We start from the raw sequence: 14083 nt of genomic DNA, 5'->3' as shown, positions 1-14083 counted from the left end.
TTAGTAGTCTTTGTCATTTTATGATCTGAGCGGTTTGTTGCCCTCTTACCTCCTGTTGAAATTGTGCGTGTGGTCATTTTCAGTAGTGGCGAAAATACAGGACTTGTATAAATGGCAGCCAAACACATAAACTGAACAGCCCTAACATTGCTGGATGGGATTTCTCTCTCTGCAGTGACTTATCATGAATATTGAAAACTAGGAGCTTTTTGTACTTCCTTTACAAAGGTGAAATACAGTGTGGGAGATTTATTTGCCCCTAATGTACTAAAAAGAAAAGGTGAAAGATACTGAATTTTACTTTGCGCAAATACATTTCAAAGGAAACTGATTTCGCTGCTGTGAATTCCCCCCCTCCCAAAAAAGGCACACAAATATTGTAAAATGCCAATGAAAATACCTACAAGTAACTGGTGCCAAAGGCTGTTCCTGCTAATATTCTTACATAATTGACCTATTTCAGATTTGGTCAGTATTTACAAAGTGTATTTTTTTTTCATACTATTATATTCATCATGTGTTTAGGATTCAGACCTGGTTTTTGGCTCAGATTGACCAGCACAATATGAAGCTGAATTTGCATAAGACTTTGTGCCCGCTTTGACTTGAACGTGCAGCAAAAAAAAAAATCCATAAGCCAAGAAGCTCAGTGTGCAGCTCAAGGAAATTGCGGACTGTATAGTAAAATTGTAACACAATCACAAAGGAGTATTGTTGCTCAACCAGCTAGTGGAACCACAAAAACCAGAGCATGAGATGTGGGCTGCACGGAAAAACCCTCCAGACTGGCACGGAGTCAGTAGCAATACTCAAAACACTAAGTATTATCCAGCGTGCCCAATAATACTTTTTGTGTTTTGACTGTTGTATAGTAAAATGGACAATTTTGATTCAGGAAAAAAGTATGTCCTATCTGAAATGTCAGCATGAAAGAAAGTGAAGTGTGTACAGCTCCACTCAGTTGTGTGTGCAGTTTCTCAGACATAGAGCTGATATCACCAAGCTGCAGGTTAGTATAACTAATATCCAACACTAACATTAAAACTGATAGTTTCCTGTCTTGGGTATTAAAAGTTCACCTTTGGACATTTCCATGTAGTAATTAACAAGGACATTTTGCACGTTTCTTTATTAAACACTTGTGAACACTTCACTGTAAAAATCCATAAAACTCTTATAAACAATTTGGAAATTGCCTATACTACAATAAAATCTGAAACACAAATATTTACATGCAATACTGATAAATTTGGCACTTATGAAGAAACATGTACAAAATTTATTAAAAGAAATTTAAAATGATTTAAGCTTTACTCATGCAAATTATCCACAAGCACTTATGGCCCAGCTGTCGTTGCCCCTTACACTACTTTCAGTGTACTTCCATAAGTTTGCTGTAAAACAACCTGAACATTGTCCAGAATAAAGTCAAATGCCATGTTCCACACAGATTCCACAGACTGCTGCATTAACCTGGAACACAAGAAAAGCATCACATTGAGTCCTTGACTTCTCCTTTATTTAAAAAGAAAAAACAAAAAAAAAAACCACCCAGAATTAGTCCCTTATTTATATCTCATTGGGGCAGACCGCACCATGGTTATAGACCTGGCCACTAGGAGGCTGACAGGAAGGTAGTCTTTGGCCTTGTTTTTATGTTTCTCTTCCCTTACAGAAGGGGTCATCAGCGTGCCTCATCTATCACCCAGTTCCCACATGTGAAGTCACTGAAGGGTTAAGTATTATCTCTCCACCTCTCCCACTCTTAGTTTCTTGAGGGCCCACTTCTCTGATTTTTAGTGTACCTTTCCCTCCAGGCCTCCTATGTCCTGCCTGGCCAGGCTCCCCTCTCTCCTATTCAGTTCCCCAGCATACTTTTCTGGTAACCAGAGTCCTCTTCCATGGCAGCATTGCCTTGCCACAGCCTTCTAATTTAGTCCCCGGCTTCTGCAACTAGGCCTATATCTTTTCCAGGCTTCCTGAGCCCCTCCAAGCCTTCCCATTAACCTCCATTTTGATAATTTTTTCCAGCCCCAGGCTTGCCAAGAAATTCTTTAGGGGCTCGCCACACCCAGGGGAAGTCCTTTCGCTCCCTCCATTGGCAGGTGATCATCGAAGACCAAACCTCAGCTGGAGAGACTGACATTGGTGTATTGACCATCCAGGGCCTGTGGTCTAAATTGGAGGTCTCCTTCCAGATCAACCTTCTGGAACAGTCGTTTTTCTTGCTTTGACTGGAAGACCCTGTATGAGAGTGGTCCATTGAGACAAAGTAGCAGAACAACAACCCCATAACGGTTGCTTAATTAAACCACCAAAGGTGCACCAGGAGCTGAATTGTCATGCAGTTGGGTGGAGTGTTGCATTACTGCCCTGTCCACATCCCAGGGGTGGGCAATTGGGTACCAGATGACCTCATGTTCCTTGGCCTCTTAATAAGGTCTGCTGTTCCACTCTCACCTCACCTTAGTTTAACATAATAGCTGTTGAAGCAGATGTCATTAGGCTTTGTGGTTTTTCAGAGTCTGTTATCCAGACCATGCTCAAGGCCCGCAAACTTCAATCTGCCAAAATCTATCATTGCACATGGAAACCCTACTTTTCATAGTGGGAACAACATAACTTTGAACCATTGCGTGATATCTCTATTCACCTCCTTTCAAAGGTTGCCGTCACATCCAACTGTAAGGTGTCTGAGGTGGCTGCCCTTTTCCTAAGTCTCCTTTTCTTGTCCTCGGTCAGCCACCTTTCTTCCCTCCCCAAGGTAGTTTTCTTAGCTCCATATCAATGAGGACATTCTCTTGCTGTCTTTTTGCGTGAACCTTAAACATCTGCATAAATGCTGTCTTTAGTGCTTGGATGTGAATCCCCGGGCAATTCTGTCTCTTATGAACTCCTTCTGTCCTTCAGACTTCTAGTTCATGCTCCCTGAGGACCCTTGCGTGGGCCTGACTGTCCAGCTCAATCCAGTCTGCTATCACAAAGGCCTATAGGATTAAGGTTAGGATGCTTCCCCTTGTGGTGAGAGCTCACTTTGACATTTATTGGAGCTTCTTGGGCAGTTTGGCATCAGGTTTCTGTTGCCCAGGTCTGCACAGCTGCCACCTGGGCCTCTGTCCACACTTTCAACAAATTCTACCAGATCCATCCTATAACCTCTGCTGATGCATAGCTGCTTTATTCCCACCCTCTTGTACTTCCCATGGTGCTATCACCTCCCAAATGGTACAAATGAGAAAATTGAATTTTTGTACCCGCTGCAAAATCCCTTTCTCTTTCAATGTTGAACACAGATCCCACCTTTTCTTTGTTCCTGGCCTGGACTGTTCTGGTTCTTTTCCAGGCTCAGGATATTTTGGCAGCTATTGGGTTTATTTTTTTTTATTTTTTTTATTGTACATATTGGCTAGCATAAAGCCTGTGGAGAGAGTATAGCCCAGAGGCAGAGCCGACATCTTTTGACATTTCCTAGACTCAGCCTCCCAGTAGCAAGGCCTATACCCATGGTGCAGTGTTCCCCAACCAATATCACAAGAAAGGGATTTTACTACAAGTACAAAAGTCCAATTTTTAAGGGTGTGATCATCTCAAAGAAGATGGTTAATATGGAAAATTGAATATGTCAAAGAAAATATGGTTGTCTGGGTAAGAGGGTGGTCTTTTGGAGAGGCATATATATATATTAAATCATTTATTTTTTTTATAATTAGAAATGGGCTTTGAGCTGTAAAGAGAGTGAGTTAAACGTCACAATCTTTTCCTTAAGATAAATTTTTACATGAATGATATGACCTCTCAGGCCAGTGACTGACTGGCTCCAGTGTCCACATAAGGTGCTAGAGCGCCTAAAATAAGAAACCAGTGAATATCACCTGCCACTGAAATAATGGGGTGAAAAGGAGGTGAGTAATACCTGCTGTCATGTAAAAGTGTCTAGATGTGGGAAAGTCACTATTCTTACATCAAAACCAAAAAGTCAATTCCCTGGGTTATAAATGAAAGCACAGAACACACCTTTTCATGTATTTTATAACCAGATCTAATTTCTCCAAATCCTTTTCTTCAATTAAATCGGTGCAGTACTTTACTACTTGTAATATATCTTCTTCCATGGGATCTGATGAGATATAAGAGACATCACTATGAGTGTCTTTTGATGATGCAATTACCAGTTCAATACAAACATGAATATCACGTTGCTTAATGGCTCCAGTGTTAAAGTGACACACTAGACTTTTTGTAAGGTAGTAATGGAAGTATATTTAAAATTTGCTATTGCAAATTTCAGAAAGGCTTATTCTCTTTGCAAAACAATGAACAACGAAGACTAAAATATACAGGACCTGACACTGTGAGGATGATGTCACCACAGGTCCTAATAGCTGTACAAACTGCTGCTAATAACAATAGGAGAGGTAAGGTGGGGAATAATGAAGTGACTGTGAGAAGCCAAGGAGGTGGACTTTGCGGTTTGCTAATATGTATTGAGATCTCCTATGCAGTCTCATATTCATCAGAGACCTCCTGTTTACACAAAAATCCATGCTAGGAAAAAAAAAGTTCACACACTGATCATGTGACTTATTGAAGGTGAAAGAATCACAGGGAAAGACGCTGTGGAAAATGTAACTAAGGGCTCGTTCACATCTGCGTTCTTCTTTCCTTATTGCAGGTTTCCGTTTCCTGCATAAAACAGATGCAGGAGACGGAAGCCTGCAGGAGACTTTCTCAGCCATTCATTTGAATGGGTGAGAAAGCTGTCCGGCCGTGCGCGGCAGTGAGCGTTTTGCGCTCTCCGCCGCGAAACCGGGTTTTATAATCCGGACACAGAGTCGGACATGCAGTACTCTGTGTCCGGATAAAAAAATCCGGTTTCGCGGCGGAGAGCCTAAAACGCTCACCGCCGCGCACAGCCGGACCCGATCTATGGTTTCCGTCTTCTGCCATGCAGAAGACGGAAACCATAGAACGGAGACCCCAGACGCAGGTGTGAACCCAGCGTAAGTATGCAAGTTTTAGGCAGTCTTAAATTGCACCATAGTTGGGTCATTCCATATCAAGTGATCCAAATAGGAATATTTTTTTTACCTGACGTCTTTGGATTTTTTTTATTTTTATGAAGTACAACTTAAGTTAATTACAAATAAAAAGTTTCGAATTTTTTTCTTCATCAGTTAATTTTTTATAGACTTCTAAAGTTTTGAAAAAGTGTGAATTTTGGCCTGGTATGGCTTTACATTTTTTAACATATCTTGGGCTAGAATTAAGATAAATAGGTGGGAGAGGCATCATTTTTCTCAGAGCGGTACTGGCTTTCATTTGATATGTCACAAGATGATGTTTCTTTATATTTTGTTTTGGAGAAATCAAATTCAAAATTTTGATGCGCAATTGTGAAAAAAATGTATGTTTTAAAATTGTGAAAAAATGCATTTGTGTTACTTGTGTTCTTGGTTATATTTGTACAGGTTTTCAACTTGGGACCAAATTGGGATCAATTTTTTTTTTTTTAAGCCTTGAATCATCTGATTTTATGTTTTTGTGAGCTTCTTCCTTTTTTCTTTTCAAATTACAACTTGCTGAATTCAACATTTATATGCAACAATAAAAAAACATTAAAAACAAATACTGTAAGTGCCAGAACAAATCCATCTTATCATCAGAACACACTTGTCCAGCGTTTCAACCTGAATGCATTGAACAAACCGAAAGAAAAAAGCTGTTCATATCCTCAAGTGCGATTTTCTAAATAGTCTCATCCTAATTATATGTTAACAAGAGTACAAGAACCAATATTTATAACAACTATTTCTACATGTAACAATTGTTTTTTATTATATCACTAAACATGTCATTTATTAAGAAAAATAGTCCAGTAGATAAATCCTCATTCTATAAAATATGAACTAATCAAACAATTAATAGGACATTTTTAAACTACCGGCCTTTTATCATCAACATAATAATATAATACAGTGATATCTAAAAATCATGGATTATTTGGTAATTATATGTTGCACACCTAATGAGTTGACACTGGTGTGGTTGGGGGGGGGGGGGGGGGGTTATATTCTTTATTAACATTCATCTGTAATAATAAGGGACATGCATCAAACATGGTGATTAGGACCTCCCTTCTTCTTGTTATCTGAGGTGCACTACAATAAGTGTCCTTCCATACTACCTAGTAATTGTACATTAGCATCAAGTCCTCAGTCATTCCTTACATCAGTGACTGCATCAACATATACTGAGCAATGCAATATGAGAATATAACAACATGACTTCTGTATTAATTACTCTACTCTACCTTTAATAATAAGGGACATGCATCAAACATGAAGATTGGAACCTCCTTTCTTGTGGTTATCTGAGGTGAACTACAATAAGTGTCCTACCAGAAACACACCTCTGAGAGAGATGGTCCCACTCTAGTGTCAGATTACAGGACCTGTATACTGCTAGTCTGACACTAGTTAACATTAACATTTTGTGAGGTGGATCATTCTCTGTACATATCTCACATATAGACCCCACACTTTTAGACCACAGGCTGAACAGATCTGAATTCAAGATTTTCAGAATGACACTGTAATAGTTATATTTTAAAATATTATCCCATCGCGATCCCAACTTGAATTTTGGTACAGATGTGGCTAAGGGCATAGCAGGCCCATGTGCATTTTTTTTAAAATTTTTAAATAAAACTTTTTTTCGGAAATGCGTTTTAAAATTTTGCGTTTGCGTTCACATGGGTAAAATATTAACAAAGATACTCTTGTGACATATTTGGTGAAAGCCTGTATAGTTCTGAGTAGAATGGCGTTTATTTTGTTTCTCTATCTTTTTTCTAGCCTAAGTTATGAGGAGAAATGTAAAGGCAGGCAACACAGAAATTCGCACTTTTTCTGAACTTTGAAAATCAATTAAAAATCCAAAAAATTTCTAGAATTTTTTTTTCTTCACATTTTGCATTCTCTGACACACTATTACCAAATAACAAAATCTCAAAAGAATTAAAAATATAGAGGGAAAAATTGGTTCACTTGACACGGAATGACCCAGTTATCAAATTGTTTGATAAGTCTGGCATATTGTTAGACTGTCTACTATAACATTACTACACTTATTAGTTCTTGGAGCAGAGCGTTACAACTTAAGCCAATTTTTCACACAAGTTATAAGAGTTGTATGCATCAACAAAGGTCCTGCACTCTCCTTACGCATGCTCCTTAATGGAAGAGTTCTTTAAGGGAGCGTTCACACTACCGTCAGTGTCTGACAGCTAGTGTCCTCTGCTAATGTCGGTTCAAAATCTTGCACGGACATTAGCGGCGGACACTAGCTGTGTCAGTGACATTTTTCATTCATTTAAATGGAGATCGGGTGCGTTGTTTTACACTATGTGGGTGTCCTTAACTGTCTGTTCCTAAAGATGTCAGACTTTTTCAAGTGGACATCAAAACCCGACATGTAGGTTTTTTTCTGTCCGCTTGAAAAGTCTGACATCTTTACATGCAGACAGTGAAGGAAGGGCACGGAGTGCAAAAGAACGCACCCGATCGCCATTTAAATAAATGACAGGTGTCACGGACACAGCTAGTGTCCGCTCCTAATGTCCGTGAGAGATTTTGAACGGACACTACCTGTCGGACACAGACGGTAGTGTGAACGCCCCCTAAGCCGTTTTTTAAAACTTTTTTTTTCTGATATGCAAATTCTGTGCTCAGAGCACTGTGGGTGTTACTCCTGTGCTCATCGGCAGCATTCCACCTCCTCCTGCTCTCACAGACGCCCCCTTCTTTGAAAGAGAGTCCTACTCTTCACTGTGTCACCAAAAGCAAGTTTCTCCTCAGAACTACAGGAACATACTGTGCCTGTGCAAGATTTGAATCTCCGCGGAAGATATTTGCTGCTGGTAACGCAGCGAAGAGGAAGTCTTTTTCAAAGAAGGAGGAGTCTCTAAAAGCGGGAGGAGGGGGAATGCTAACGATGACTGCGCTATGCTCAGAGCTCAAGGGTAATGCCCCCTGTGGTTCTATAACTTACGTATCAGAAAAAAGTTTTTGTTTTTTTCAAAAATGGCTTACAAGAAAAGAAAAAAGGTAAGACTAGAAAATTCTTTCTAAAGGCTATTCCAACATATGCTTGGTGAAAAATGTCTTAATCCAATGATAGACTCACTTTAAGGGGCTGCTACCTATAGTTCACTGCAATAAATTGATTTCTTTATGGACTATATAGGGTATGTTCACATGGGAGTCTTTTTGCAGTTGGATTTTGATGCAGAATCCGCTTGAAAAAAATGCCTCACATTCATTTCAATGGGAGTCAGTAGCAGTTTTTTTTTCTTCTAGCAGATTTTTTCAGCGTGTGTGTGTGTGTGTGTGTGTGTGTGTGGAGGAGTTGGCATGACCTATCTTCAGTAGGTTTTTCAAGGTAGAATTTGCCTGAAGTCAAAGGGAGGCAGAAAAACTGCTAGTGTATTTTTAAATAGAAGTTTCCAGGTCCATACAGTGTGCTGGAGCAAAAAAAAAACCCAACAAAAAACACGTAAAAAAATAATAAAAAAAAATTGTCGTGTAAAAATCAAAACAAAATTTTTTAAAAAAAAGTTTAATTCCTGAAGCAGATTTTTTTCAGATTGCAAAAAACTCAGTGTGAACATACCCTTTGAATGTGATGCTCTATACTACACTGAAACTTGCTTACAATATATTTAGTGCAATTTGGCAAATCAAATAGTGTGCGCATTCAGTTTTTTCTTTTTGGTGTGTGCAAATTATACTAGAATTCCTGTTTCTGAAAACGTCTGTTCTACAAATCTATAAAAATATTTTTCCCGTACAATAAACGCTGTAGCGGGAAAAAAAAGTCAGGAGTGCCAAACTGCTGTTTTTTCACTGTTTTGCCTCTGATAAAAATTTGAATAAAAAGTAATCAAAGCAATAGACATTCCTCAAAATGGTATAAACTAAAAAGTACACCTGGTCCCGCAAAAAATTACACCCTATGCATCCCATACATGGAAGTATAAAAAAAAAAAGTTATGGGCGTCAGAATATGGCAACTTTTAGAAAAAAATATAATTTTGGCACAGTTTTGGATGTTTGTTAAGGGGTTAAAATTAGAGATGAGCGAATAGTATTCGATCGAATACCACGCAGGCAAATTCCATTGAATTCAATTCAAAAACCTCCTCGTCCTGCTACTTCCTGAACTTGGAGGATCCAATGTGTCAAACTTTGGTTTCCATGGAAACCGGAACAACATTCCCGATTTTTTTCCCATAGACTATAATGCTATTCGATACCAAATATTTATTACATATAAAGCAGGATTTTCTCAAGAGTTCCTGCTTTCTGCAGTACGCACCGGAAATAGTAGTTATCCACTCTCTCAACAATGTTTTCACATCATTAAATTCAATGGCACCAGCCAGATTAGGGGCTTTTGATCTGTAAGAATTGCACCCTTCAGTCATGGTTCCTCGGGCGTTTGATGTTGAGGGACCCATTTCAACCTAAAATCAGAAGTAAATGCAATGAATACAATGAAATAATGCACTCCCATTCTTCGATAAGGGTTAGAATCAGTTTATAAATCATTTATACAATAATTCATGAACGGATTCTCAACTCCTTGGGTTTGGGTCAGTGAAAGATTCTCTATCAAAATGTGCATTTCATGTCCTTGGACAGTGGCAGTATTATATATGAATTCAGCACACAGTCAGCTTTACTGGTATGTCCCCCGGTGTCAGCGACATAATAGTTTCTGTTAGTTTTGGCACCAATATCCCTTCACTGTCAGAAGGGTGGAAATTTCTGCTCAGCATCATCTTTGAACTGTGAGGAATGCTCATCCCCCACATGACAGTACAAAGGCTATGGAAGATTGCTGTCAGGGAGGGAATGTTCCTCACAGTTCAGTGATGATGCTAGATTGTAAGGCCCCATCCTTCTGAGAGATTTTGGTGCAGAAACTAACGGCACCAATATCTCTGGCACCTGGGCGCATACGGTAATGCTGACAGTACGCTGAATTCAGCACACTGTCAGCATTCTAGAAGTATAATACCACTGATCTCAGAGGACATGAAAGGTCCAATACAAATGATTAAGCAAAACTTTCATAATCCAGTTTACCTGAGACTGCCCTGGAGGTATGGCTTCTTGTTTGAGGGGGGCAACTTTAAGTTTTTGAGGACTCCCATTTGCTACAAAGTTTTTTGCAGGGCTACTAAAAAGTTTGTTTTTCAAAGGACTATGCATCTTTTTTACAGGACTAGCTTGGGTTTTCTTTCGATTCCTTTTCTTTGCATTTAGTGCAGGCTTTTTGAGTTGCAGCAAAGGATTTTTTGAAACTGCAAATAGGAAAAAACACACGTTTTAGAATGGCTTGTATAAATCTCTTGATAGAGTGTGGGAAAAGCAATAGTGCACACTTCCCTGGCAGCTGATAAACACTTCTACTTTATTTAGTTCTACAAACTTCTAACAATATCTTGGATAAATATTCATTTCCCTTACCCAAATTAACACTGCTATCAGAGTGCTTGTTTCTTTGACCATACGCTGCTCTTAACTCCTCCTGGAGATCGGCAGGCAGGGCTGCAAATACTTCTGGATCCACCTGAGGAAACAAAGTGATGCACTGTATGCACATGCACGCATACATTTTACATATGCACCTGCATTTTCTGAACATGTGGGAAATTTATTTTATATACCAGTTTTAACAACAAGAGTCCTCAGGACGGTCCCTAACTGAAATGTCATAGGCTCGGGGCACTGAATGACAGCTGAAGCATCTATTCTGGAGACAGAGGGTAGGAGTTGTGGAGTGCCCACAGAGAGCCCAGGAGACTTCACAGGAAAAGACACTTTCAATTGCAGTGTAGAGAGTGTAGGGATTAAAACTTCTTATCCTCGGTCATACAACTAGCATGATCATTCACTTAGGAATGTTTTAACTGTTTTACATCTCCCCCATCCTGCCCATTTAGCAATTTAGAAAGGTCAAAGTGCTGAGAAACATCCTTCAACTTGTTTAATCTTTCATATACCTCAATTGTTCATTCTAAGTCACAGCCATTAAATTGACAAAATCGTATTCATTGCCAAGAATTAATCCAAAACTCACTACTGTAGTTCAGAACAAAACTAATCTTACCTGTGAAAAAGCTGGAAGGGCAATGACATTAATGCCAGACTCATCTGCTTGATCAGAAAGTGGTGGAATCTGTAGAAGAACAGTGGCCACTGGCTGCTCTTGCATCCCAATACTACTGCAACCATTTTCTTTTTTGTTATCACTAATGGGCAATTTGTGCTGAAGGGCAAACGTCTGCTCCACTTGTTCCCTGATATCAGGGGGTAATGCTTCTAAGACGGATGTGTCGACCTGCAATACAACAACATTTTCGACATGATTAGAAAAGTGCTTAAAAGGAGGGTTCAGACTTTTTTTTTTTTTTTTTTGCTTCAAACAGATTCAGAATGCATAAAAAAAATAAAAGCAGCAGTATGTACCTAAGCGATCCCATCACCATTAGTCCCTACTAATTTCTGCTTCCTTTTCAATTTTGAGACATCTGCTCAGATAAGCACTGGTTGAGGTGGGCTGACTGAGTAGACCTCTCGGGGCAATTGTGTGTTAAGACGTGACAAGGGAGTGGAGACCAGAAGGAACCCAGTGACAGTGGAACAAAAGCACCAGTGGACTGAAAAAGGGACAACGCTTTTATTCTGTCAACAGTAACTCAGGGGATCCATAATGTGTCTATAATTCCTACCAGCCATAACTTACTTGTGAAGGAGAGGGAACTTCAATGGTAAAGTTAACTCTTGACTTCATGCTAATAGGGGAATGAAAACCATTTTTCTTTCCAGGACATTCTGCTTTGCTAGTGCTTGGTTCCTGACTAGAACCGACATTCTTGTGGCCTGACGAGACTGAAACACACGAGTCTGGAGCTGATGAAATTTCAACATCGAAAGCAGCAACAATGACTGTGGGGTAAGAACAGAAAATACATGTGCAAATTATTTTTTTAAAGAAATATTCCTCAGAACGTTAGTAATCAGGTCTTCTGAGTAATGTGGAACCGCTTTCAGATGACCAATATTGCACAGTTAACAATGAAGCTTAAAATTTGTCAAAATGGAATCTACATAAAGTGACAGACCTTTCAAAAAGGTGTTTGTTTTTGAGAGAGAGGATTTAGGCTACAGCTACATAGCTGTCCGCAATAATCTTATAAACCCACCCTCTCAGTTAAGCAGTCACATACTGCTAGTTGTAAAAAGATTGGACACGGTTTGATGTTTTTGTGTCTAGAAGTTAGGATCGCAATGGAACGCTGTTCAGTAACAAAGTAAAGGAGTTGAAGCGACCCAAGGATCTTTGGCCAAAACTGCCATTGCCATGTAGCGCTAGCCTTATTGTATAACTAGTAAGTGTTCAGTCAGTTTTGGGTTTGTAAGTGCTAGTTTACACAGGGCAAGAGGGGCGGATTTTGACACGGAATCTGCCCCCTCACAATAGAGGTCTATGTAGACCGCTAGCTTCCTTTTTTCCGCTAGTGGTTTGTTCCTGCTCGCGGAAAAAAGAAGCGAGCTGCTCTTTCTTCAGGCGGATTCGGCGGCTGCGGCGTCCCCCTCACGACAGCACCCTCTGGACTAGGCCTATTCATTTGGGCCTAATCCAGAGCGGAAAGCCGTGACGGAATGTGTTCACGCTGAACCCCGTGTGAACTAGCCCTAAGAAGTTGTTCATTTGTACACTGACCCATGTGTTACAGGAACCAATACATTTATCAGAGAGAATACTGATCTGGAAAGTGTAAAAAGGTTTAAGGCTCTATTCAGATCATGGGAAAAAAAAAATAAAACTCCATCAGTTTAACAGGTGCAAAAACGGATGCAAACTGATATTTGCAAAATGGAACAGCAACAGTTCCAGTTTTTAATATTGAAGTCTATGTAAACGGTTGACCATCAGTTTATATACGTTTTTTTTTCCATCCGTTAAACAGATGTAAAAACACGATCTGAATAGAGTCTAAAACAGATATTAATTCTAGATACAAAAACTAATATAAGTAGGAAAGCAGAGTTCAATATTACTCCTAATGCCAGCATATTGACAGATTTCACAATGTATGACACAATGAAGAACAAACTGAATGACAATATTCCTTTACCACACAAAGGAACATTTTGGATGTATGTATTCAACTACTGTTCCTAAATTTTCACCAACTTCTGGGAAAAAATGTGATGCACTTCAGGCCTAAAGCAGGTTTTTTTTTTTTTTTTTAATTTAAAAAACCTCTCTAAAGCTGGGGCCCCATGTGATGTAAATTCAGGGATTTGCCCGCGGAAGAAAAATTATGGCATTTTTACAATCAGAGCAAATTGGATGGGAGTCTAGTGAATCCCATGCCCACTTTGAGGCAAAAACCGCAGTGCGGGCATGCCACGTTTTTGGAAATTGTAGCATGTCAATTATACCTATGGAAATGCCATTGGTTTCTCCATAAGTATAACTGAATCTGAAAGTATGCAGAGGAAACATCCGCGAACTTTCTGTTTGAAGCAATCTGTTCCTGCTGCAGTTTTTCCCGTAGCGCTTTTTTGCTGCAGGACGACAGGTGGAGCTTTAGCCTAAAGTTCCTGCCACTTGGTGTCGCCCTTCTAGCCAATTTACAGTTTTTTCTTTTGTTACGAAGAAAGTCTGTCCTAAGATATATTCCATTCTGTCTTGCCTATCTAGATGAATTGAGGGGGGGGTCATCCTTTTTAACCCCTTCCCGACATGCGCCGTAATAGTACGGCGCGTGTCGGGTCTGTAACTATGGCGACTGCCCGGGAGCCGGGCGGCTGTCATAGCCGCCGGGTGTCTACTGCTTCAAGCAGTAGACAACCTGCTCTAATGCCTCCGATCGGTCCCCGGACCGATCGGAGGCATTAACCCCTCCGGCGCTACTGTCAAAGGCGCCGGAGGCGCCATTTTCCCGGCGGCGCATGGGCGCCGCCATTTTGGCAGGGATCGCCGGCTCCTGGAGCATGCTCCAGGG

The 14083-nt window shown here is 40.0% G+C and overlaps 1 protein-coding gene across 1 annotated transcript in view; it reads right to left on the bottom strand.

The window, feature by feature from the left end:
• Positions 1-1156: 1156 nt before the first annotated feature.
• REV1 (REV1 DNA directed polymerase) overlaps positions 1157-14083 on the bottom strand; it is a 55228-nt gene continuing 42301 nt past the window's right edge. The window contains exons 17-23 of the mRNA XM_075265165.1: positions 11812-12014; positions 11176-11406; positions 10533-10635; positions 10149-10366; positions 9376-9523; positions 4015-4117; positions 1157-1473 (exon numbers count right to left, since the gene is read on the bottom strand). Of these exons, the coding sequence (XP_075121266.1) occupies positions 1362-1473; positions 4015-4117; positions 9376-9523; positions 10149-10366; positions 10533-10635; positions 11176-11406; positions 11812-12014 (1118 nt within the window). The 3' untranslated portion in view covers positions 1157-1361. The remainder of the gene's footprint in view (positions 1474-4014; positions 4118-9375; positions 9524-10148; positions 10367-10532; positions 10636-11175; positions 11407-11811; positions 12015-14083) is intronic.

The sequence above is a fragment of the Leptodactylus fuscus genome, chromosome 2 (genome assembly GCF_031893055.1).
Source record: "Leptodactylus fuscus isolate aLepFus1 chromosome 2, aLepFus1.hap2, whole genome shotgun sequence".
Classification (NCBI taxonomy): Eukaryota; Metazoa; Chordata; class Amphibia; order Anura; family Leptodactylidae; genus Leptodactylus; species Leptodactylus fuscus.
The sequence above is the reverse complement of the archived record's forward strand: the minus strand, read 5'-3'. Positions and strand labels throughout refer to the sequence as shown.